Source organism: Balaenoptera musculus, chromosome 2, assembly GCF_009873245.2.
Source record: "Balaenoptera musculus isolate JJ_BM4_2016_0621 chromosome 2, mBalMus1.pri.v3, whole genome shotgun sequence".
Classification (NCBI taxonomy): Eukaryota; Metazoa; Chordata; class Mammalia; order Artiodactyla; family Balaenopteridae; genus Balaenoptera; species Balaenoptera musculus.
Genome location: NC_045786.1, coordinates 101,514,009 through 101,537,062, shown reverse-complemented (window position 1 = coordinate 101,537,062; position 23,054 = coordinate 101,514,009). Strand labels below are relative to the sequence as shown.

At 49.6% G+C, this 23,054-nt stretch overlaps 2 protein-coding genes and 1 non-coding gene across 5 annotated transcripts in view; 1 reads left to right on the top strand and 2 right to left on the bottom strand.

Annotated features, from left to right (window-relative positions):
- Nucleotides 1-22,509, top strand: part of SLC7A8 (solute carrier family 7 member 8) — a 57,092-nt gene extending 34,583 nt beyond the window's left edge. Inside the window, exons 4-11 of one of the 2 annotated variants that reach the window (XM_036843054.1) lie at nt 7,334-7,459; nt 8,941-9,094; nt 9,714-9,837; nt 12,224-12,327; nt 16,516-16,612; nt 18,340-18,489; nt 19,985-20,162; nt 20,612-22,509. In XM_036843054.1, coding sequence (XP_036698949.1) covers nt 7,334-7,459; nt 8,941-9,094; nt 9,714-9,837; nt 12,224-12,327; nt 16,516-16,612; nt 18,340-18,489; nt 19,985-20,162; nt 20,612-20,769 — 1,091 coding nt within the window. In that variant the 3' untranslated portion in view covers nt 20,770-22,509. Of the gene's footprint in view, nt 1-7,333; nt 7,460-8,940; nt 9,095-9,713; nt 9,838-12,223; nt 12,328-16,515; nt 16,613-18,339; nt 18,490-19,984; nt 20,163-20,611 lie in introns of those variants that run through there. The other variant, XM_036843055.1, reaches the window with a different exon arrangement.
- LOC118891364 lies at nt 2,129-2,235 on the bottom strand. The gene has a single exon (XR_005018948.1). It is a non-coding gene; the product is annotated as a U6 spliceosomal RNA (small nuclear RNA).
- Nucleotides 12,334-21,741, bottom strand: LOC118890335. Of its 2 annotated transcripts, XM_036843056.1 has the most exons (3): nt 21,600-21,741; nt 13,353-13,457; nt 12,334-13,256 (listed from the first exon to the last, which is right to left on the bottom strand). In XM_036843056.1, exons 1-3 carry the CDS (start codon nt 21,717-21,719, stop codon nt 12,579-12,581), a joined length of 903 nt encoding a protein of 300 aa, XP_036698951.1. In that variant the 5' UTR covers nt 21,720-21,741; the 3' UTR covers nt 12,334-12,578. The 2 variants fall into 2 exon arrangements, 1 of the variants encoding a protein (XP_036698951.1); XR_005018726.1 differs by lacking the exon at nt 13,353-13,457 and having other exon boundaries at nt 21,600-21,686.
- Nucleotides 22,510-23,054: the final 545 nt, after the last annotated feature.

Genomic DNA, 23,054 nt, shown 5'->3' with positions numbered 1-23,054 from the left:
CCTATTCTTCCCTTCCAATACTCGTAATCCTTGGAGCTCGTGTGCCTCACCTCTGCCACTCCGTGGGGTGAACTCCACCTGGGGAAGCCGCAGAGCGCTGGGCGTCATCCACGACAAGACTGCACACAGTGGGGCCACTCTTTACCGTCTGCCGGGAGGAATGATCTCACACTCTGGACTCCTGAGTTTGTTCATCTCTTGGCTTTCCATCGTGATATCTTTTTATGGCCTTTGATTGTAGCCTCTGGTCTGTAAAGTTAGGAGACCAACAAAACTCTGGGGGCAGAGAACAAAGGACTCGTGTCTGTGAACATTGCGGCACTCCGCCTGCCTCGCGAGAGGTTTGTAACTCTTGGGCCTGTGGGTGTCTGTGCATCTGGGTTGCATACATGGAGGGGAAGCTGGGATTAGATGAAGGAGGGGTATGGGGAGTCTTTTGCCCTGAATTTTTCTGAGAGGAAAAGCACAGCTTGAGTTACCCTAGGGCGTGCCTGTTTACTACTGTATTGAGTTACGGAGGGGAGGAAGAGGAGGCAGTGACTCTCTAGCCATAGGATCTGGGTGTGTGGAAGAGCTGAGATGCTGTCATGTGGTGCATGTGATGTGGAAATTCGCCAACCAGGTCAGCACATTGGTGACCTCACTTTCGCTGCCCGCTCCTAGAGCTCCTCCCTCCTTCCCTCCACTTGGTGTCCTGCAAGGCCTGTGACACACACTCCTTTGGGGTCCCGGTGTGTGCTGCCTGGTTGCCATTTTTTTTTTTTTTAATAAATTTATTTTATTTATTTACTTATTTTTGGCTGCGTTGGGTCTTCGTTGCCACGCGCAGGCTTTCTCTAGTTGCGGTGAGCGGGGGCTGCTCTTCGTTGTGGTGCGCAGACTTCTCATTGCGGTGGCTTCTCTTGTTGCGGAGCACGGGCTCTAGGCACACGGGCTTCAGTAGTTGCGGCATGTGGACTCAATAGTTGTGGCTCTCGGGCTCTAGAGCGCAGGCTCAGTTGTTGTGGCGCACGGGCTTAGTTGCTTCGCGGCATGTGGTATCTTCCCAGACCAGGGATCGAACCCGTGTTCCCTGCATTGGCAGGCGGATTCTCAACCACTGCGCCACCAGGGAAGTCCCTGCCTGGTTGCTTTTAAAAAGCTTTCCTCTTGAAGGGTATGCCCCCTGCTTTCTGGTCTTTCTGTGTGGTGTCTGGCCCTGTATTCGTTTCCTATTGCTGCTGTAACAAATTACCATAAACTTAATGGCTTAAAACTACACAAATTGGGACTTCCCCGGTGGCGCAGTGGTTAAGAATCTGCCTGCCAATGCAGGGGACACGGGTTCGATCCCTGGTCCGGGAAGATCCCACATGCCGCGGAGCAACTAAGCCCGTGCGCCACAACTACTGAGCCTGCGCCCTAGAGCCCACGAGCCACAACTACTGAGACCATGTGCCACAACTACTGAAGCCTGCATGCCTAGAGCCCATGCTCTGCAACAAGAGAAGCCACCACAATGAGAAGCCCGTGCACCACCACATCGAAGAGTAGCCCCAGCTCGCCACAACTAGAGAAAGCCCACGCTCAGCAACGAAGACCCAATGCGGCCAAAAATAAATAAATAAATAGATAAATTTATTTTAAAAAAAATTTAAAAACTACACAGATTTATCACCTTACAGTTCTGGAGGTCAGAAGTCCTAAACTCAAGGTGTCAACAAGGCTGTGTCCCTTCTGGAGGCTCTCCTTTGCTTGTTTCCTTGCCTTTCCCAGCTTCTAGAGGCCCTCCATATTCTTAGGCTCATGGCCCCTGTTTCCATCTTCAAAGCCAGCAGCATAGCATCTTCAAATCTCTCCCTCTCTCTCTCTCTCTTTTTTAATTGAAGTATAGTTAATTTACAATGTTGTGTTAGTTTCTGGCGTACAGCAAAGTGATTCAGTTATATGGATACTTTTTCTGATTCTTTTCCATTATAGTTTATTACAAGATATTGAAAAAAAAAGATATTGAATACAGTTCCCTGTGCTATACAGTAGGACCTTATTGTTTATTTTATATATAGTAGTGTGTATATGTTAATCCCAAACTCCTAATTTATCCCTCTTCCTCCCCTTCCCCTGTGGTAACCATAAATTTGTTTTCTGTAAACATATGGAACGCTTCACGAATTTGCGTGTCATCCTTGCGCAGGGGCCATGTTAATCTTCTCTGTATCATTCCAATTTTAGTATATGTGCTGCTGAAGCGAGCACTCAGATCTTTCTCTCTTTCTGACTTCTGTTTTCCATCATCACATTTCCTTTGTAACTCTGACCTTCCTGTCTCCCTGTTATAAGGATTCTTGTGATGACATTGGGCCCACTCAGATAATCCAGGATAACCTCCCCACCTGAAGATCCTTAATCACATTTGTAAAATTCCTTTTGTAAGGTAACATTCACAGGATTAGGATGTTGACATCTTTGGGATGGCGATTGTTCTGCCTACCACAGGTCCCATGAGTTCTGGTGTCATTGTCAGGGGGAGAAGTGAAGGAGAAGCTTCATGACTCCCCAGGGATCGGAGTCTGAGGATCAGAGCTGACCTGGGGTGAGGGGTACCCTCTCTTAGGGAGCAGGAGCTTACCCACCCTCTCCACGGTGGACACGTTCCAGGTCAGCCACAGGATCTGCACTGTCATGACTCTGACAAGGACTCTGCATCTCTGCCAGTTCTGCAGCTTTTCCAAGGCAGGAAGCGTTGAGCCCACCTCTCCTACTTGGCAGTTGCTAGGCCCTGGGCTCTGGGCAGCTTACGAGATTTCTGAGTTCTGAGTCCCCTCCTCCTGCCTGCCTCATTTTTTTTGTCTCCCTCCCATTACGTTGACAATAAGCTTTTCAAACTGGGCAGATTAAGTAACCAACCCCTGACTTCAGCATCTTCTTGAAGTCTCATCTTCTTGATGAGAAGATGAGACTTTTCACCCACCCCCCACCCCCACCCCCAGCTTTTTTTTAAAGCCAGGAAACAGAAAGAAAAAGAGAGGAGAAAATGCCCAAGAAATACACAGAAGGCTGGTATTCCATGGGGCTGTACCACCCCCATGGCCAGATTATAATGGACAAGGACCAGAGTCTTATGCCTTCTTGTTTATTTTGTCCAGCTAGCCCCAAATTATAAAATCCTCTGTATTGCTAGGGTCTTTCCCACCTACAAGAAGCATCTCTGATTTCCCTGGGCTGGGCTAGGGGCTCCTCACAGATGCCTGCCAGGTTCTATGAAGAGCTGTACTGTCACCATATTGCTTTGTGATCATCTTTTAGCTCATCCATCTCCCCTCTTACAGTGTCAACTTCCTGAGAACAGGAAGGGACTTGTGTCTTATTTATAACTCCCCACACCAGAGTATCTAGCACTTGTAGGCTCTTCATAGATGGTGGCTGGATGGATGGATGGTTGGATGAAAACCCTCACATCTCAAGCTGCAGTGGCCACTGATCCCCATCTACATGTGGCTTCCCTGAGGTCACTGTATCTCAAGCATGCAGAACTCAAGATCTGGCTGGGAAGAGGGTGGGGACATAGCCCTCAGCAACAGAAGAGGCGCTGGGTACAGACAGACAGAGGCAGGACACCTGAGCAGGGCAGGGGCTTGGCAAGTGTTGCCTTCACTCACTGACCTTTCCTCTCCGGATGGAGGCTCGGGTTTCAGCCTGCTGTGAGGGACGCTATCCTGTGGTACCAGGAGACTGAAAGCACCCTTTTTCCCCTCGGTCACATGCTGTGATCACCCAACTGCAGGGCAAAGGGTCAGACAGGGCCTGCAGCCGTTGTCCAAGGAGATTAGTGTCACAGGCAGCCGGTCTCCTCCACCCTAGTCTCAGGATATCTGTTTTATGTCTGAAAGATCCCCGAAAAGGCTAAAGGTCAAAGATTAGTCAAGGGCTGAGTTCTTGTGTGTATAGGCTCAGGCAGGACAGAAGACACCCACAGTAAGTTAATTTGACAAATTGTCCCTTCCTCAAACATCTCGATTCCCCCAGGAACACTGTGGAGAAGTCTTTCTGGCTGCCTGGATAAGGTCCCTTTGTGTTTTCTATGCCAGCACACAGGAAGGTGACCACATTCCTCCTCCCCGCCCTTGCCCTCTCCTCCCCTTGGTTAGGATGGTTTTCTTCTCTGCGTGATGAGATCATGATCTGGGTCCTTATTCTGTAATCCTTACCTATCCTCGAGCCACAAGGGTGTTGTTTCCTAATCTTCCTTTCATAGATCAGTCTCCTTTACCCTTTAGTCATTATTGTTTGTATCTGTTTGAACTTCTGGGTCCCAGGGGCCTGGCCTTGTACCCAGAGGCCCTGGGGAGAAGTTGAGATTACAGGCCCAGTTGCTTGGAGTGATTTAGGTTGAACTGTTACCAGGCATGTGATCCTGAAATCCTTATTGAATTGAGCAAGATAGGGGCTTCCCTGGTGGTGCAGTGGTTGAGAATCTGCCTGCCAATGCAGGGGACACGGGTTCGAGCCCTGGTCTGGGAGGATCCCACATGCCGCGGAGCAACTAGGCCCGTGAGCCACAACTACTGAGCCTGCGCGTCTGGAGCCTGTGCTCCGCAACAAGAGAGGCCGCGATAGTGAGAGGCCTGCACACCGCGATGAAGAGTGGCCCCCGCTCACCGCAACTAGAGAAAGCCCTCGCACAGAAACGAAGACCCAACACAGCCAAAAATAATTAATTAATTAATTAAAAATGAATATCTGCTTATAAAAAATATATATATAAAAAATATATGAAAAAGTCACAGTCCGCCCTCCTAGTCTACAAGGAGACAGAGAAAAAGAAACAGATAATTGTAATACAAAGAAATAAGTGCCAACCTTATTAACAAAGTGGTCTGGGAGTAGAAAGGAGAGACGAACTTTGTTCCTTGCCTACAAAACGCAGCTGATACATCTTACCTGGCAGGCACCTTGTCAGGAATAAATAAAATAATAAAGACTCACGGATCAGGTGACATTTGAGCTGGATCTTGAAAGCTGAGGAGTTTGCCAGGTAGAAACAGCTCAGGGAGGAAGGTTACAGATGGATAATAATGTCAGGTCCTTACCCTGCAGAAATGTTCTCAGAATCAAGTAAGGTTGGAAAGTACTTGAAAAGTAAAAGCACAGTTTCTGGATAAGGTAATGATATAACTTGATCAGCTGTTCAAGTGAAGTCAGAGGCCTGATTAGAGGCTTGAGAAGAGAGGGAGTCTCGTGCTTTTACATGTATGGCTTGTACCCTTGGAGGACTAGGGGGTGTCCTGGTCACTATTTCAGGGGAAAGGGAAGCAAGAGGATTTTAATTTTTTTTTAAATTTATTTATCTTATTTATTTATTTTTGGCTGCTTTGGGTCTTTGCTGTTGCGCGCCGGCTTTCTCTAGTTGTGGCGAGCGGGGGCTACTCTTCGATGCGGTGCGCGGGCTTCTCATTGCGGTGGCCTCTCCTGTTGCGGAGCACAGGCTCCGGTGCGCGGGCTTCAGTAGTTGTGGCACACAGGCCCAGCAATTGTGGCTCGCGGACTCTAGAGTGCAGGCTCAGTAGCTGTGGCGCATGGGCTTAGTTGCTCCGCAGCATGTGGGATCTTTCCGGACCAGGGCTCGAACCCGCATCCCCTGCATTAGCAGGCGGATTCTTAACCACTGCACCACCAGGGAAGCCCGAAGATTTTAATTTTTTTCCCACATTCTCAAGTACTTCATAACCACCAGGAAGTTGGGTTCCCACAGCCCCTGGTCTCCCATAAGTTGCTTAAGGAATGTGGCAGTAAAACTGTCCTACAGCTCAGCCTCTAAGCTCTCCGCCAGCCCTTGGAGGTTCCACATTGTTGGCGTCTCTGTGGGAGCCCTGTGACTCCAAGCCCTCCATGCCACCAAAGAAGATATAGGGATGGTGGCAAATAAGCACATGAAAACATGCTCAACAGCATTAGTCTCTAGGGAAATGCAAACCAAAACCTCAGTGAAATACCACTACACATCCTTTAGAATGGTCAAACTTTTTTTTGTTTAATATTCCATTTTATATGTGTACCACATCTTTTATTTATTTATTTATTTTATTTTGTCTGTACTGGGTCTTAGTTGTGGCCTGCAGGTTTCTTAGTTGCAGCATGCATGCGGGATCTAGTTCCCCGACCAGGGGTTGAACCTGGGCCCCCTGCATTGGGAGCGTGGAGTCTTACACACTGGACCACCAAGCAAGACCCTAGAATGGTCAGACTTTTGAAGCTGACAATACCAAATGCTGGCAAGGATGCAGAGCAACAGGACTGTGCATTGCTGGTGGGAATGCAAAATGATATAACCACTTTGGAAAACAGTTTGGCAATTTCCTATAAAGTCAAACATGTTCACCATATGACCCAGGATCCTATTCCTGGATATTTACTCAAAAGAAATGAAAACTCCCCTCAAAGACCTCTATGATCCACTCAAAGACTTCTGTGCAAGTGTTTATAGCAACTTTATTTATAATAGCCCCAAACTGGGAGCCACCCAAATGTCTATCAGCTGGTAAATAGAAAACTAATACGTTCATATAATGGAGTACGACTTGACAATAAAAAGGAACTATTAATATACATAGCAACATGAGTGGATCTCAGAAGTACCATGTTAAGTGAAATAAGCCAGACACAAAAGGCTAGATACTGTATGATTCCATTTATGTGACATTCTGGAAAAGGGACAGAAAGCAAATTGGTGGTTTCCAGAGGTAAGGGAAAGGGACTGACCTCAAAGGAGTACAATATACAAGAGAACTTTCTGGGGTATTGGAAATGTTCTATATAGAGGGTGTGGTAGTGATTAAACAATACATTTGTCAAATCTCATCAAACTGTACACTTAGAAAAATGAATTTTACTAAATGTAAATTATAACGTGATACACCTAAGTAACAAAGGATTCCCCTAAACCTTGTTGCCCTAAAATCAGGTTCAGGAAGATGACATCCAGGATCCTACCAGCTGTTCAGGTCTCCTCTTGAACATACAATATCTTGAAAACAGAGCCCACACTCATGCCCTGATGAGAGGCTTGATTTTTCCCCAAAGCCAGCACCCACACTTCCATGCTCAACTTCTGGCTTCCAGCCCTGGGCAAGGGCATGTTCTGACCAAGCTCTAATTTGTGGCACGTAATCCCCATTTGTAACCCAACCTACTATCCTGGCCAAAGTTTCTGGACACTGGGGCTGAGCTTGCGGCATTTTTGGCTTGCCCGTTACAGTCTCATCATCAGGAGCGAGGAGCGTTTCTACTTCTGTGCAGAGGGGTCCTGTAGCCTCCTTATGGCCCTGAGGGTATGTTTGGGGGTCTGTCATTTCAGTGCTCCTCACATGGGTCAACTGCTCCAGTGTGCGGTGGGCCACCCGGGTTCAAGACGTTTTCACAGCTGGGAAGCTCCTGGCCCTGGGCCTGATCATCGTCATGGGAGTTGTACAGATCTGCAAAGGTGGGTGCCATCAGAGCTTGCCACCCCTTGTGTGCACACACACACCCCACACTATCTTTGGATGTGTACACACCCTGAGATGTCCCAGTTCTCTCCTTGAATGACTTTTCTTCTTCACTTGCTTGACAAAGGGGACGAGAAACCATTTTCTCCACTGTGGCCGGGAGCTGGGCACGCCCCCCTGGTGTGCAGAGTTCAGTCCTCCCATGCTGATCTCATGGCTCCAGCACAGGTAGATGAAGATTCCAGATTTCTGGAATAGTATTGCCCTTTTGTCCCAGCTCCAGGGAAGCTCTTTGTATCTTATATTTTATCTTGTCCATATCTTAAAATGGGAGACAGAGGAGCTTTTTATACGTTTCAAAATTACTCATAATCTCTACAGGAGAGAGCTCTGCATTCCTGGGGCCCCTGCCAACATTCCCCATTGGATTTGGCCCTTTCCAAGCCCGAGCCTGTATTTGGTTTCCATGGGACCTGTGGCAGCACTAGACTCTGCCCAGTGTCACTGGCTCCTGGAGAAAGTCAGATGACAAACAGGGAGACCTCCCACCCACCCACAAGCTCTGGAGGCGGTGTGGGGTGCCTGGATTTTGACTCCAGGAAACATAATTAAGCTTCTGCTGTATAACATGCCTAATTATCTTCATCCATTGGATTAAATTCTTTAGCAGGTTGTATTGTTTTGGGGAACTCAGACTTAAAGAAATCACTGGGCTGTCTTTTCAAAGATAAAGACAGCCCAGTTTTTATTGGGACCTCCTAATCTGGTCCCAGTGCTTTCTCCTGATCACTCTCATCTCGTTATTTCCTGTCCAAATCCTCGATTATGGATGAAGATGTAAAGTGTGGTCAGCTACTCAGTATCTTACTATGACCTTAATCAGCAGCCTTTCTTGAGGACCCACTGTGTGCAGGATATTGTGCTGAGGGCTGGGAAGGCCATTGAAAAGCTCCTCGCTGAAGAATCCCTGTCTTCAGGAGATCTATTCCATGAAAGGGGAGACCAAACACACGCCTTAGGAAGAGACAGGAGGATATTGACAAAGAAAGCAGAACAAGCTTGAGCTAATAATAGCATCACGGAAGCTTATGTTTGAGGGTTTGTTGTTCTTGGTGCTTTCTCCATGAAAATGTACCAACTTAGGTATGAGGGAAGGTGATCAGGAGATTGCCAGTGACTCCAATCCTGCATCTCCGAATCCCGGCAAGCCAGTTCCAATTTACCCTGCCCTGCCCAGTAACCTCCCCTGGCCTTTCTTTCCAAGGAACTCTGCCTTTTAAAAAAGGAACATTCAGAATTGTGCTTTGAACCTGAGCCGCCATTTGGACTCATCATTACCACGTCCTGGGGGGTCCTAGACCTCTACTTCTCTGCTACTTTTGGCCTCGCTTCTCCAACATGTGGCCTTCACTGGAGACCGGGGGCTGCCGAGTTCTGACGTGTCTCTCTGAGCAGCCTCCTGCCCCTGTGTCCACAGGACAGTACTTCTGGCTGGAGCCAAAGAACGCATTTGAGAATTTCCAGGAACCTGACATCGGCCTCATCGCACTGGCTTTCCTTCAGGGCTCCTTTGCCTATGGAGGCTGGAACTTTCTAAATTACGTGACGGAGGAGCTTGTCGATCCCTACAAGTGAGTTGCAGTAGCCCAGCTCTCCCTCTCCCCCTTCAAAATCCATGGCACCTGCCACTGGAAAGAGGGAGCCACAGGTCCAGTGCCTACTTCTCCCCTCAGTCCCCTTCTGACCATGACCTGGTCTATCCTGAAGAACCAGTTTATTTCTCAGGAACTTAGACCATTTGTCACCCACCCTGCCAGGAGAAAAATGATCCAGTGACTATGCCAGAGCAGGTGAAAAGCTGAAAAAAATGGTGCTGAGATAACACCACTGCCTTAGAGAATGAAATGTGCCCTGAGAGGATTCCAGGCATCTTACTCATCTGTCTCATGACAGGCAGGTCTTTGTATCTTGAGGTGTGTGTTCGGGGAGGGGTGGGGAGTGCATGGTGGACATTCTGGTCAGGAAGAGATCAACAGGTATGGAGCATATTCCCAACCTAAGCTGTTTCATTTCCTTTCGATTATCCTGCCCATATGGAGACAAAATCCACCCCCCAGGGAGAGGGAACATCGCAGAAGGCTGCAAGGACAACTTCGTGCAGAAAGACAGAAGGCACTCCCTGGACCCCATGACGAGGCAGGTGGTCCCAGGTGCCAGGCCTTCCCCCTCTCACCTCCTCTCCCTCTACAGGAACCTTCCCAGAGCCATCTTCATCTCCATCCCACTGGTCACATTTGTGTATGTCTTTGCCAATGTCGCTTATGTCACTGCAATGTCCCCCCAGGAGCTGCTGGCATCAAACGCAGTCGCTGTGGTAAGAAATCAAACTCGGGGAGGGATAAATTAGGAGTATGGGATTAACAGATATGCACTACTATATATAAAATAGATAAACAATAAGGACCTACTGTATAGCACAGGGGACTATACTCAATATCTTGTAATAACCTATAATGGAAAAGAATCTGAAAAGGAAGGTATTTATATCTTTATATATATAGATTATATATAAATATATATATAGCTGAATCACTTTGCTGTACACCTGAAACACTGTAAATCAACTATACTTCAATTTTAAAAAAGGAAAGAAAGAAATCAAACTCACATGCCCTCAAACTGGGAATGGTGATATAGACTTGTGGGCTTAGCCCCCCTCGCTTTCCCCTGATCCATGGCTTTGTGGGACTGGAAGTCTTCTCAGGTCCTCAGGGCAGAAGCCACGTCTTCAGGTGCCCAGGAGCAATCGGATGGCCAGGATGTGATGGGCAACTACAACGGCAGAACTGAGTCATTGTCACAGACTGTATGGCCTACAAAATGGAAATATTTACTATCTGACTCTACAGAAAAAAGTTTGCTAACTCCTGATCTAGGGCACTTTAAACTTTTGTTTGTTTATTTATTTATTTATTTAGGCTGCGTTGGGTCTTTGCTGCTGCACGCGAGCTTTCTCTAGTTGCGGGGAGCAGGGGCTACTCCTCGTTGTGGTGCGCAGGCTTCTCATTGTGGTGACTTCTCTTGTTGCGGAGCACAGGCTCTAGGCGCGTGGGCTTCAGTAGTTACGGCGCATGGGCTCAGTCGTTGTGGCTCGCGGGCTTAGTTGCTCCACGGCATGTGGGATCTTCCCGGACCAGAGCTCGAACCCATGTCCCCTGCATTGGCAGGCAGATTCTTAACCACTGAGCCACCGGGGAAGTCCTTAGGGCACTTTAAACTTTAAATATGATGATTGTATAAAGGAGATGGGCTCCTCCTCAGAAAGACATAATCTTGCACAAGACTCGCAGTTTCTCTCTGCCTCCATATCCTCACCTGGACAACTTGACTCCTTCCCTCATTAGGGAAAAGCATATGCAGTTTGTGCTCTTTGGGGAGAGATCTTACAAGTCCAAGGCATTGGGGTCCTTGATATCCGGGAAAGACCTGGGAGCCATGCAATTCCCTCATGTGGCTTCACCTGGGCCACGGTCCCACCCTGCCACTGTCATCATGGGTCTAATCTCTGAAGACCATAAAAAAAGAGGCCCTCCACTGTCCCATGGCAGCCTGTTCACATGACCACTAACCCTCCCCAGCAAGACAGCTCTTATACACGACCCCTTCCTCATCATGTGCTATAAATTATATATAAATATAAATGTGCTATAAATCAAGCATGTACTTGGCTCAGAGAATGTAGAAAAGGCTGATTCCCCAACATTTTATATCCTTTCTTTTTTTAAAATAAATTTATTTATTTATTTTTGGCTGCGTTGGCTCTTCGTTGCTGCGCGCAGGCTTTTCTCTAGTTGCAGTGAGAGGGGGCTCCTCTTCGTTGCGGTGCGCAGGCTTCTCATTGCGGTGGCTTCTCTTGTTGTGGAGCATGGCCTCTAGGCACGCGGGCTTCAGTAGTTGTGGCTCGTGGGTTCTAGAGCGCAGGCTCAGTAGTTGTGGCACACGGGCTTAGTTGCTCCACGGCATGTGGGATCTTCCCGGACCAGGGATCGAACCCATGTCCCCTGCATTGGCAGGCGGATTCCTAATCACTGCTCCACCAGGGAAGTCCCTATATCCTTTCAATACATGAAGACTGGTCTATAGCTTCACCACCTTTTCTTTCTTGGCCTACGTAGTGGTTTGTTCTTATCACTTCCCCCCCCCCACAATATCTTCTGTTTCTATGAATTAGGATTTATCTCTATTTTACAGATGGGAAAACTGAGGCTCAAAGATTAAGAACTTTGCTCAAGGTCTCACAGCTCCTAAATGTTGGGCTAAGATTTGAAACCCAGCCTGAGTCGCTCTAGCGTAAAGTACGCGAGGCCTGGACTCACACAGCTGGTTTCCGGTCCTGGCCCTCCACTTCCTGGGTGTGTGATCTTAGGCAAACTATTTAATTGCTTTGTGCCTCAATTTCATTATCCATAAAACAAGGATAGCAAATGTTAGTTGTTTATTGTTATTATCACCACCATACACAGTCTCATTCATTAGTTAATCAGTCCCAAACATTACTGAATCCCCAGTGTGTAGTCATCACCAAGGGAAGTAGGGGCGCAGGAGGGGCTGGGGCAGAGAAGCTGTGGTCCCTCCTCTCAAGGACTTTAGCCAGAGAGACTCAGCAGGGGTGGGTTTGGGAGGGAACATTCCCAGCAGTGACACGCAGGTGGGAGGCTGTGACCTCTCCTTTTATGCTCACTCCTTGTTTTCTCTCCCAGACTTTTGGAGAGAAGCTCCTAGGGGTCATGGCCTGGATCATGCCCATTTCCGTCGCCCTGTCCACATTTGGAGGAGTCAATGGGTCCCTCTTCACCTCCTCCCGGTGAGTGCCGTCCAGGCCCTTCCTGGGCCAGAGGCCACTCTGCTGTGCATATTGCTCTGTGTATATGTGGGGGGCTTGTCTCCGTCAGCGGGGGTCTGTATGGGCGGCTGGGTGGTGACCTTGCAGGGGGTGATTGCTCACACGAGGGCGTGTGCGTGTGTCTGTGTGGACACGGAGGAGCCTGTGCTGCTCGTGTGGTGACGCACGACGTGTGTGGCTTTAGCTGCGGTGGCAGGAAGCGCCATCCCACCTCACGTCCAGAGGAGCAGAGGGCTGAGGAGTCCCCAGGCTGTGTGCTTGGCAACAGAACAGTGCCTTGCCTGCAGCCTCAGAGCCCCTTTCCCGCTTGCCTGGAAGCAGGCTGTGCTAGCTGGAAAGGAACCCCACTCTGAAAGGGACCAGGAGGGACCCGTGCCTGGGGCCTCTGGCTGGCCTCTCATGAAAGTTCTGGGCCCGGATTGCAGATGAAATGGGCTCATCTGAGTGCCCTGAGGGGGCAGGCTCCTCCCTGTTAAGCTGACAGGTGGCCGTAGGAGACCCTGTGTGGCCACCCATGAGACGCGGGTAGGGGTGTGAAGTGAGATGGGTGGGGAAGAACGGAAGGAAAGCATTTGTCCAAAGCCACGTCCCCTACCCCAAACACTCAGGAAAGCCCGAAGCATGAATGGGCCCAGGCGTCCCCAGCCCCTGCCTGCACACATCCGGACGTCTGCCCCCTTCTTAATGTCCCTTTTTGCTGTCTCCAGAATGGGCGGTTGAGGCTGGCAGATGCTGGATGATTTCCACTGATGTGGTCCAAAGGGTCCTCCCAGCGTTCTTAGAAAGCCCCCCTCCTCCAAGGGCACAGTCCTACTCGAAAGATACAGCAAAAGCAGTGAGCCCCTGAATTCAGCTGCTTCCAAAGCCAACGTCACGTCAGGGAGGAGTTCCTGTGAAATGACAAGGGAGTGTCATGTTTTCAGGACCCAGGGCAAGTAAGAGGGAGTGTGGGCATCCCCCGTACCCCAGGACCCTCCGACACTCACCCACGGCAACCTCGTGTGCGTGTTACACAGGAGCAGTGACCACCTGGAGGCCCCCAGCCGAGGGCAAGCGGTGGAAGAGCAGTGACCCATGAGGCTCTCTGGGATCTATTGAAGGAGAGTGACTGGCTCCAGTCGCTTTAGAGTGGGGTTTGTCCCTCGGGTAGGCCGAGCAGCGGTCTGCGTGCATGTGGTCCAGCTACGCGTGCATGCGAGAGGCAGCGACCCGATGCGCTCGGCCTCGGATTCAGAGGCACAGCTCACCCGGCAGGCCTCCTCAACTCATCTTTCCAGTTCCTTCCATCCTTCCTGCCTTCCTCCCTCCCTCCCTCCTTCCTTCCTTCATCCCTCCCTCCCTCCCTCCCTTCCTTACTTGCTCCCTCCTTTCCCTCCCTCCCTCCTTCCTTCCTTCCTTCATCCCTCCCTCCCTTCCTCCCTCCCTCCTTCCTTCCTTCATCCCTCCCTCCCTCCCTCCCTTCCTTACTTGCTCCCTCCTTTCCCTCCCTCCCTCCTTCCTTCCTTCCTTCATCCCTCCCTCCCTCCCTTCCTTCCCTCCTTCCTTCCTTGCTCCCTCCTTCCCTCCTTCCTTCCTTCCTTCCTCCCTCCCTCCCTTCCTCCCTCCCACCCTCCCTCCATCCCTCCCTCTTTCCTTCCTCTCTTCCTCCCTTCCTCCCTTCCTGCCTCCTTCCCTCCTTCTCTCTCTTACTCTTTTGTGTTTGGGGGTATGGAGAGGATGAAGGTCCTTCCTGAGGAGTAGGAGCGTGTGTGCGTGTGTGTCATGCTTAATGTCACGTCTCCTCTGTGGTCGGCTAGCTGGGCAAGGATTGTCTCTTGTGAACTTGACTTGCCAATGCTGTTGGACCTGCCAACTCCACTTGGTCCTGGCTGCATGTGGAGGAGGGATGGGAACTTGGGACCCTGGTTGTGTGCATGGTGAGGCCCACAGAGCACCTGGGGCTCCACTGGGTGCATGAGGCTGCACTGCAGAGGGGCAATGCCATGTGGCTGCATGAAACGAGTGACACAGGACGAGGTAGTTGATGCTGGCAACTGGTGGTGTACATATGGGTACTTGGGACCATAATCGACTCCCACGCTTCTGAGGAGCCACAGCTGTTGGCTCCACTCTCCCCCATACACAAATCACAAAGTGACAGTTCCCTTCAGACCACCCAGTGTGCTGATTCTGTTCCTTTCTGTCTGTGACCATCCCCTTCCTCTCAACGCTTCACACCATCCCCTTCCTCTCAACGCTTAGGTACTCCTTTCCCTACAAAATCCTAGAAAAAAAGGAAAAGTGGCCTAATTTCCAGTGAAAAGTGGCCTAATTTCCTAACAGCTTACAGTATTCTCTTTTTTTCTTGGGAGAGGAAAGAAGAAGAAGGCTGCTCTTTTTTTTTTTCTTTTTTTTTTTTTTTAAATTTTATTTATTTATTTATTTATGGCAGTGTTGGGTCTTCGTTTCTGTGCGAGGGCTTTCTCTAGTTGCGGCAAGTGGGGGCTACTCTTCGTCGCGGTGCGCGGGCCTCTCACTATCGCCGCCTCTCTTGTTGCGGAGCACAGGCTCCAGACGCGCAGGCTCAGTAGTTGTGGCTCACGGGCCTAGATGCTCTGCGGCATGTGGGATCTTCCCAGACCAGGGCTCGAACCCGTGTTCCTTGCATTGGCAGGCAGATTCTCAACCACTGCGCCACCAGGGAAGCCCAAGAAGGCTGCTCTTTATGTTAAAATTTCTCTTTTTAAAAATAATTTGTAAACATCAGTATCCTGGTCGTGATATTGTAGTATAGTTTTGCAATATGTTACCAATGGGAGAACTGGGTGAAGGATACATAGGGTCGCTCTGCATTATTTCTTACAACTGCATGTGAATCTATGATTATCTCAAAATAAAATTTTAATTTTTTTAACTTAAAAAATAATTTTTGGGGAATTCCCTGGCAGTCCAGTGGTTAGGACTCCCTGCTTTTCACTGCTGAGGGCCCGGGTTCGATCCCTGGTTGGGGAACTAAGATCCTACAAGCCGCCACGTGGTGCAGCCAAAAAAAAAAAAAAAAATTTATTCTAATTATAAGTTTCCTGTCTATTTTAAAATTTTTTTAATTTATAAAATCTAAGAAAGAAAATTTAAGTTACTAATAATTCTACCACCCAGAGGTAATTGGTTGATATTTTAATGTTTTTACATGTCTGTAAATAATATCTTAGTTAATAGGAATCATACTGTATGGAATCGTACAGTTTTCTATCTTGCTTTTTTCATTTAATGTTATATTGTGAGCATATTCTCACACAATCAATCTTTTTTTTCAAAAACATTATGTCTGCATAATATTCCATTTTATAGGTATACCATAATTTATGTAATCATCTACTTTATGTCATTTAGGGTATTTCCAATCTTTTTTATCATCACAATATCTTTGTATGTACACCTTTCACTAACTCTATTCATTTCTTCAGGATTTTTGGGGAGAATAGAATAAGTAGCTTACGGATATAAATGTTCAGGTATAATTTACATACAATAAAATACACAGATCGTAAGTGTTCAGGTTGATGAGTTTTGACGATTGTAGACAACCATGTAACTACCACTCAAAACAAGATATAGAACATTTCCACATATCCCCCAAGTTCTCACGTGTCCCTTCCTGGTCTACCACCCATTCCCCACCCCACAAAGGCAGCTACTTCCTGAGTAGGATAGGCATGTTTTTAAGGCTTTCCACGTACAGTTTAGTCCCCATGTCTCAAAGAACCTATATCCCTTGAGGAGGAAGGAAGCACATTTTTAAAGGGATTAAGGCTTTAGGCAAAGGAGAGAGGCTACTCCTACAGCGCTCCAGGTTTTGTGAGAGACCCACAGAGTGACAGCACAGTCATCAGTAACCCCAAGCCACCCAGACCACACTCAGGGTCTCCACACTCCAGAATCCATCCACTTATCCACTGACTGCCTCTGGTTTGCCTGCACCTGCCTTGTGAACGTGGGTCATTTGACTAGTGGGCTGGAAGGTGTGCACGAGAAGGCAGGTACCTGGCTGGAGGGGGGATGCTCCTGTGTGGGCAGAGGTGGGCATGGATGAGGGAGCCGGACTAGGGAGGAAGCATCTTTGGATGGTCCATGGGCCATCGCAGGCTGACCTGCTTTTCTCTCTGCCAGGCTGTTCTTTGCTGGAGCCAGGGAGGGCCACCTTCCCAGTGTGTTGGCCATGATCCACGTGAAGCGCTGCACCCCAATCCCAGCCTTGCTTTTCACAGTAAGGTTCCCTCCCTCTGCCAGCCCTACACACACCCTCCCTCTTTGTGCTGCTTTGAGCTGGGAGTTTACAGTTCCCACACACGCCCCTGTCACCCTTGTGCTCCTAGGTTTCTCTGGGCCTTAAGTAATCTGGCAAATGGTATACATGGGCCTGATTAACATCAAGAGATATAGCAAGGAAAGACCCTGAGTCCTGAAATACCTTAAGGTTCATTCTCCTGAAATACCTTAAGGTTCCCAGGCTGGCTCATTCCATTCTCCCATACTTTTGGGTCAGACTGAAGTGGCTGCTTCAAGATTCTACAACCTCACAAAGAAACTTCTTTCTTGGCTCCCCCTGCACCTGTTACCCCCAGGGTAGCAGCTTTGGGCCTCTGCTCCTGGCTGATCACTGCATACTCCCACCCCTCCCCATCAACCTTCCTGCTCCAGGAGGCTCTGCCAGTCTCTTGGGAAACATCACTGAAACAAATTTGGTCTCAGGGTACACCAAATAAGAAAAATCATAAAGGAAGACTGGTAAACTGGTAAACTGAAAATGCAGAAAGGGAAACTCGGGATGGGAGGGGTAAATGGTAAATGGTGGTAAATGGAGGTGGAATTACCCCGGAGTAGAGGCATTTAGAGAGAGCAAACAGAAGGAGCAAAGACTTGTTCCTGATGAGTCTTTGGGGTTATTTTTTTTTTCTTTCTGGATCCTGACTAAAATATCAAAAATGACTTTGGTTCACCAGAGAAGCAGTTAGACCAGGGTAGTAGAGCTCTCAGGAGTGAAGGGCATTCACAGTACAACATTACGGGGAATTTCAGAATGTTCAGATATAGGAAGAAGGTCATCCTGGTTGGTTAGTGGTGAAAGGCAACTGGAGAAGACTCAGTGCTCCCAGTGAGCCACAAACTTTTTTTCAGTTTAAGCCAATGGTGCAGGCCTATGACTGCAAGGGAAGTACAGTAAGAATCTGGTTTTTTCATCCCTTAAAATCTTCCCGATTATTTCCACCATCAGATCTTACAGGAGAACCGAGCCTTCTGTTGGCCTGAAACAAATTAGCAGAGGGAAAGAACATGGTTCCGAGAGAGCCACTGAGATGATTTTGAAGTTAGAGAGTGAATTCTATCAAGAAAACGTCACAGGGATGTTATGAGGGTTACATGAGTTAGTATTTGTAGAATGCTAAAGAAAGAACCTGACACTTAAGAAGTGCTATATAACTGTTTATGATTTAAAAAAAAAAGAAAGAAAAAAAAAAGAAAAGGAAGGAAGAAAAATAAATTAGATGACTCAACCAGGAAAAGAGGACGAGGGCAAGAATAAAGCCTTAATCTGCAGTTAACAACCTTCCCTAAGGGATTAAAAAAAACAAACTTAGCTTGAGCTTCAACCAAGGAAGAAATATAAATGAGACCAGGGTGGCACAGAGCTGGCTGCCACCAGTGTGGCCAGGCCAGTTGTTTACAGCCAGTATCTGTTCTGATTGGTTACTGCCCATGCCGTACCTGCTGTATCTGTGGTTAAGTGTTTTGATTACCACCCATGTGGTGAGAAAGAACTTCCTGGTGATGAAGGTGTTAGCAATGACCTGGGTTTCTAGGAGAGGTTGTAAAGTCTCCATTTTGAGAGATCCGCTATAAAATGGCATCGTGTGCCTAGAGGCAGGGGAACAGCCCCGACCAGTCTCCTAATGCCTTTCTGATCACCGATGAGCTTCTCCCACTCCCCCCCAGTGCATCTCCACCCTGCTGATGCTTGTCACCAGCGACATGTACACACTCATCAACTACGTGGGCTTCATCAACTACTTCTTCTACGGCGTCACAATTGCTGGACAGATAGTTCTTCGGTGGAAGAAGCCAGACATCCCCCGCCCCATCAAGGTGCGAGAACCTCCCTTCGGGGTCCCTCCCCCTCGTCCACTGGTTCTAGCTGAGCTCAGATTTTTACACCACCTTGTCCTCGCTGCTGACCGCAGCTCATCATCTCCATGAGTGTGGGAAACCCTCTGGGAAGCAAAGGCCATGTGTGAATGGGGCAGCCATTTCCATTCTCCACTGGGGACAGGACCAGAGCAAACTGCAGCTGGAGGAATAGGTTAGATGAAGTGATACTTCCATCCTGTCATTCCTTTGTTTCCTATGGCTCTTAGTCTTTCAAAAGTCAGCTGATTTTTCCTCGACCTTCTAACCTGACCAGTCTCCTACTCGTCCCTCCAGGTAGCTGGGTTCACTCGTGCGATCTCTCCATCTCATCCCGGAATGAGTTTCCTTCTCCCATCTGCCTCTCCAAATTTTAACCATTTTCCACACTCAAGGACCTCTCTTCCTTGAAGCTTCCCAGTCCACTCCAGCCTTCCGTGATCCTCCCTTTTTAAAAGTACTATGGCCCTGCACGTAGTAGGGTGCCTGGTTGAACCTCTCGATTGTACAAGGAATAAATTTGTGATAGGAACAGATGGGAGTGCTCAGAACAACATATGCCAGAGTGCTATGGGTTCTCCTGCAAATTAGAAGACTAGGGTATATCCCTGAGCTATCTGAACCATCCTATTCTGGAAACACAGACTAGATGCTTCTAGAAGATTCTGCCAGCTGAGGAATCGAGGGCTCTCGAAATCTCTCTGCCACTTTCCTACCGCTCTTAGAAAGCCTGCTAGAGAGAATAGGAAGTAGAATAGCCCCACCTCCCTACCCTACGCATCCCTCTAAGAGGAGAGGAGAAAGGTAGCTGAGTCTAGAGTCTTGAAGACTCTACAGGGGACTCCCACCTGCGGTCAGAAGAGCGGGTGGAGCCCACAGAGTTCGCTTCTTCCTGAAGTAAGTAAGGCCCCGGACTGCCTTATGCCACGCTAGGATTCCTGATTTCTCTCGTCTTGGCAGAAACTGCTTGAAACAAATTGGGACTGTCCCTGGTGAGAGGGAGGGACATTTGCCACATCCTGCCAGCTGGGGGAGGGGAGCCCGACTGACAGGTCATCTCCTTCTTGCCCCTCATTCATTTCTCCTGCTCTCCTTCTCCCGAGGACCTCAGCAAACATACATCAATGTACCAGCGAGCTCATCCACCTACATGGGCTCCTTTGGCTGCTACAGGCACACAGCTGGATGATGAGGCCTTGTTTGATCCCACCTCGGAGGACAATGAGGATTGTCCCCTCCCTAGGCCCCCCACTCCTCTAACTGTCCCACTGCCCACGTTCGCCAACGTCTGTTGACACAGCACTCGCCCCATCAGGGCTCAGGGTGTGGGAGCCACAGAGCTGAGTGAAACCCAGCTTTGCCCTCAAAGCGCTTCCCTGTGGGTGAAGAAGGGGGAAGGTGCCCTGATGCTGGGGGCCATAGGATCCGTACAGGTAACGGTGCCTCTGATCCACAGGTCAACCTGCTGTTCCCCATCATCTACTTGCTGTTCTGGGCCTTCCTGCTGGTCTTCAGTCTGTGGTCGGAGCCCGTGGTGTGTGGCACCGGCCTGGCCATCATGCTGACAGGGGTGCCTGTCTATTTCCTGGGTGTTTACTGGCAACACAAGCCCAGGTGTTTCAATAAGTTCATTGGTAAGTTGCTGAAGATTCTGAGTGGCTAGAGGGCCCCCTGGTCTGGAATAGAGTGGTCAGCAGTCTGGCTGGGGAACCCCACCAGGATCAGGAGGCTGGGCCATAGAGCACTGGAGAAAGGGTCGGGACAGGAAAGGGCAGGTGCCTCCCCAGAGACCTCTGAGGAGAGGAGAACCGCGGATATTTCTGCACAGACCTTAGGCCTGCCAGAGTGACCATCCTATAGCAGCCGCCCTGGGCTGGGTGGAGACCAGTGGACACCCTAGAATTGGTGGTCAGTGGGCATGGAGCCTTGATGAGAAGGAGCGACCAGCAAACAGGCTGCCCAGAGACGGAGGAGGTGGGTGAGGTGGCCGTCTCCTGGAGAGCTGGGAAGGGCCCTGGTCTGGTTGGCCAGGTTGGTGGGACGCTCAGCACTGATCTGGTTTCTGTGTGGCCTCCTCCTGCAGAGTTGCTGACCCTGGTGAGCCAGAAGATGTGTATGGTTGTGTACCCCAAGGTGGAGGAGGACTCAGGGACAGAGGAGCTAAATGAGGATGTGGAGCAGTGGCGGCAGCCCATCTACCAGCCCGCTGCCCCCAAGGACAAGGCTGCAGAGGAGCCCTGAGGACCGCCCTCCCCTCTCAGCTGCTTCCCTCCGCCTTCATCCCCCTCTCTGCCCTCCTTCCCTGCCTGGGTCCCCCGAACACACACACACCCCTCTGCCTCTGTCAAGCAGGGGCAGGACCTGGGTGTGGGTGGTGAGAAACTACAGACAAAGATACTGACATTTGTACCCAAAGATCCAGCCTCCTCTCACCCCCAAGGCCTGTGTCTAAAGCAGTGGAGCTTCCAGGGGTGCCCTACACGGCCCTCCCTCCTGGGCCCATACCCTTAGTCGCCTCCTCAGGAACCTGAGTTCAGGACTGCCTTCCCTCCCCATTCCTGAGCCCGAGGGAGGCCTCAGCTCCAAGAGAAGTGGCAGCAACAGTGAGTCACTTGGGGACAGACTCGAGCAAATCTGTCACCATTAAAGGTCAGCTGAAGAGACCCAAATCCCCCTCCCTTCACCAGTGACCGAAGACATCAGAGGTGATGCTTCCCTCTGCCCCACCCCTCCCCATCCTCCCACCACCCCCCACCCCCACCCCAGCCTAGGCCTTCTGTGCAGAGTGAGGTTCCTGTCAGGACAGCATCTCCCCACTGACCTAAGGACCAATGGGCAGGAGGACTGCCCCCTCCCCTAACCCCGGCCGGGCCTGTGGAACAGATTGGGAAAGGCTCAGATTGTAGAAACCCAGCCTTGCCCCTGCCTCCTCCCCCCAACTCAGTGCCAAAGCTCCCTGAAGCCAGAAAGCTGCTTATTTCCAATGTAGCGGACGTTTCTCTCCTAATGACAAAGCAGCTCCTCTCTTCCTCCCTCCCACCCCCATGGGCAGGAGCCCGCCACCCTGTTACCTCTGCAGTCATGCTCCAACACAGCCCCAGGCAGCCAGCACTGCCGGCACCCCCGTCTTGCCCTTCTCCTCCTCTCCAGACTTTGGCTCCTGGGGTGTGAAGTCTCCCCAAGCCCTTCATGCCTGAAAGTCGAGCCAAATCAGCCTTAAGTCACCTCCCATCCAAGAACTGGACCTAAAAAATACTCCTTTATTTCCAGCCCTCCAGTCAGACCTGGCATGAAAAGCCTTCCAGGGAGGGAGGGCTGTTTCCCATCTCCCCAGAGGTACCCATCCCATCACCTCGGAGACTGTTTGAGGAGAAAGTGTATTCTGAAGGCCAGTTCCTCCCCCAACTCAGATAACCCCTCCCTCCTTTCTGCTCACACCACTGTCCTGTCTGGACAGCCTCCAGGACAGGATGAGAGGACAGTGGCAGAAGGTACCCACTTTGGAGGCTCTCGGAAAAGCCCGTTCTCTGTGGTTTGCAGACTTGTGGCCATCCTGTCCTGCAGGCAGAGGCTGCCATTCCCTGTGCTCCAAAGAAGGTGCTGGTGTTTGCCCTGCACCCTTGCAGCCTCCTAGCCACACCTGTTGTGCTAAGGACCAGGATCCTTTTATCCCAAGCAGGAGTCCCCCTCTTCCCCCAACTCCCCATCCTGTCTGCTGAAACTGGAAAACCTGGGGAGTCCTCCTGGCCTACTTGGGTCTCCCAGCTTCCCACCCGGCCTGCTTGAGCCTGCATTGGTAAGATGCAGGTTTGGTCCGAGTCGTGGTCCCTTCAGAGTGGACTCGAGGCAGACTGGGGCTGGCCCCTGGAGGGTCAGGGGACCATCCTCTTGTTCCCTCTTCTCATTCCCCCAACCTCCTTCGATTATTGTTTTTTGTAAAGTGGATGCCTTACTTTTTTGGATAAATATTTTTGAAGCTGGCATTTTTATTTCTTTTGGATTTTTAAGGTTTTGTTTTTTCTTTTTTCGGGGAGGGTTTTAGTTATACCTGGATAATAATCTTCTGTCTTTGAGTTGGTTTAGGTTTTAGTTGTGTTTTGTTTTGTGAGGGTTTTTTTTTTTTTTTTTTTTTTGGATGTAATAAAATTTTAAATGGAAATGAAGTTGGTGGTGTTGATAATTCAATGACCTTCCGAGACAGAGTCGCCAGGCACTTCCTGTTTCTGTCAGGAGGGAGGTCTTTGGTTGCCAGGTTCCTTCCAGGATGGCATTCCTGAAAGCCCTCGTGCTCCATTGCTTCGAGCTGTCCCAGGGCCCAGTGCCAGCGCGTTTTAACAGCTCCCTCTCGTTTTGAACCGAAAACTTTCTCATTGCCTCTGTGAAGTCACGAGTGTTAAGTTCCTGCCTATGTATTATGCTGAGAGCCTGCAAACTATCTGGGAAGAAGAACCTCATCCCTACCCAGGGTGCGAACATGGGCAACAGAGAGACAGCACCAAGCTGAGTGGAGAGAGGCGAAGGCATCA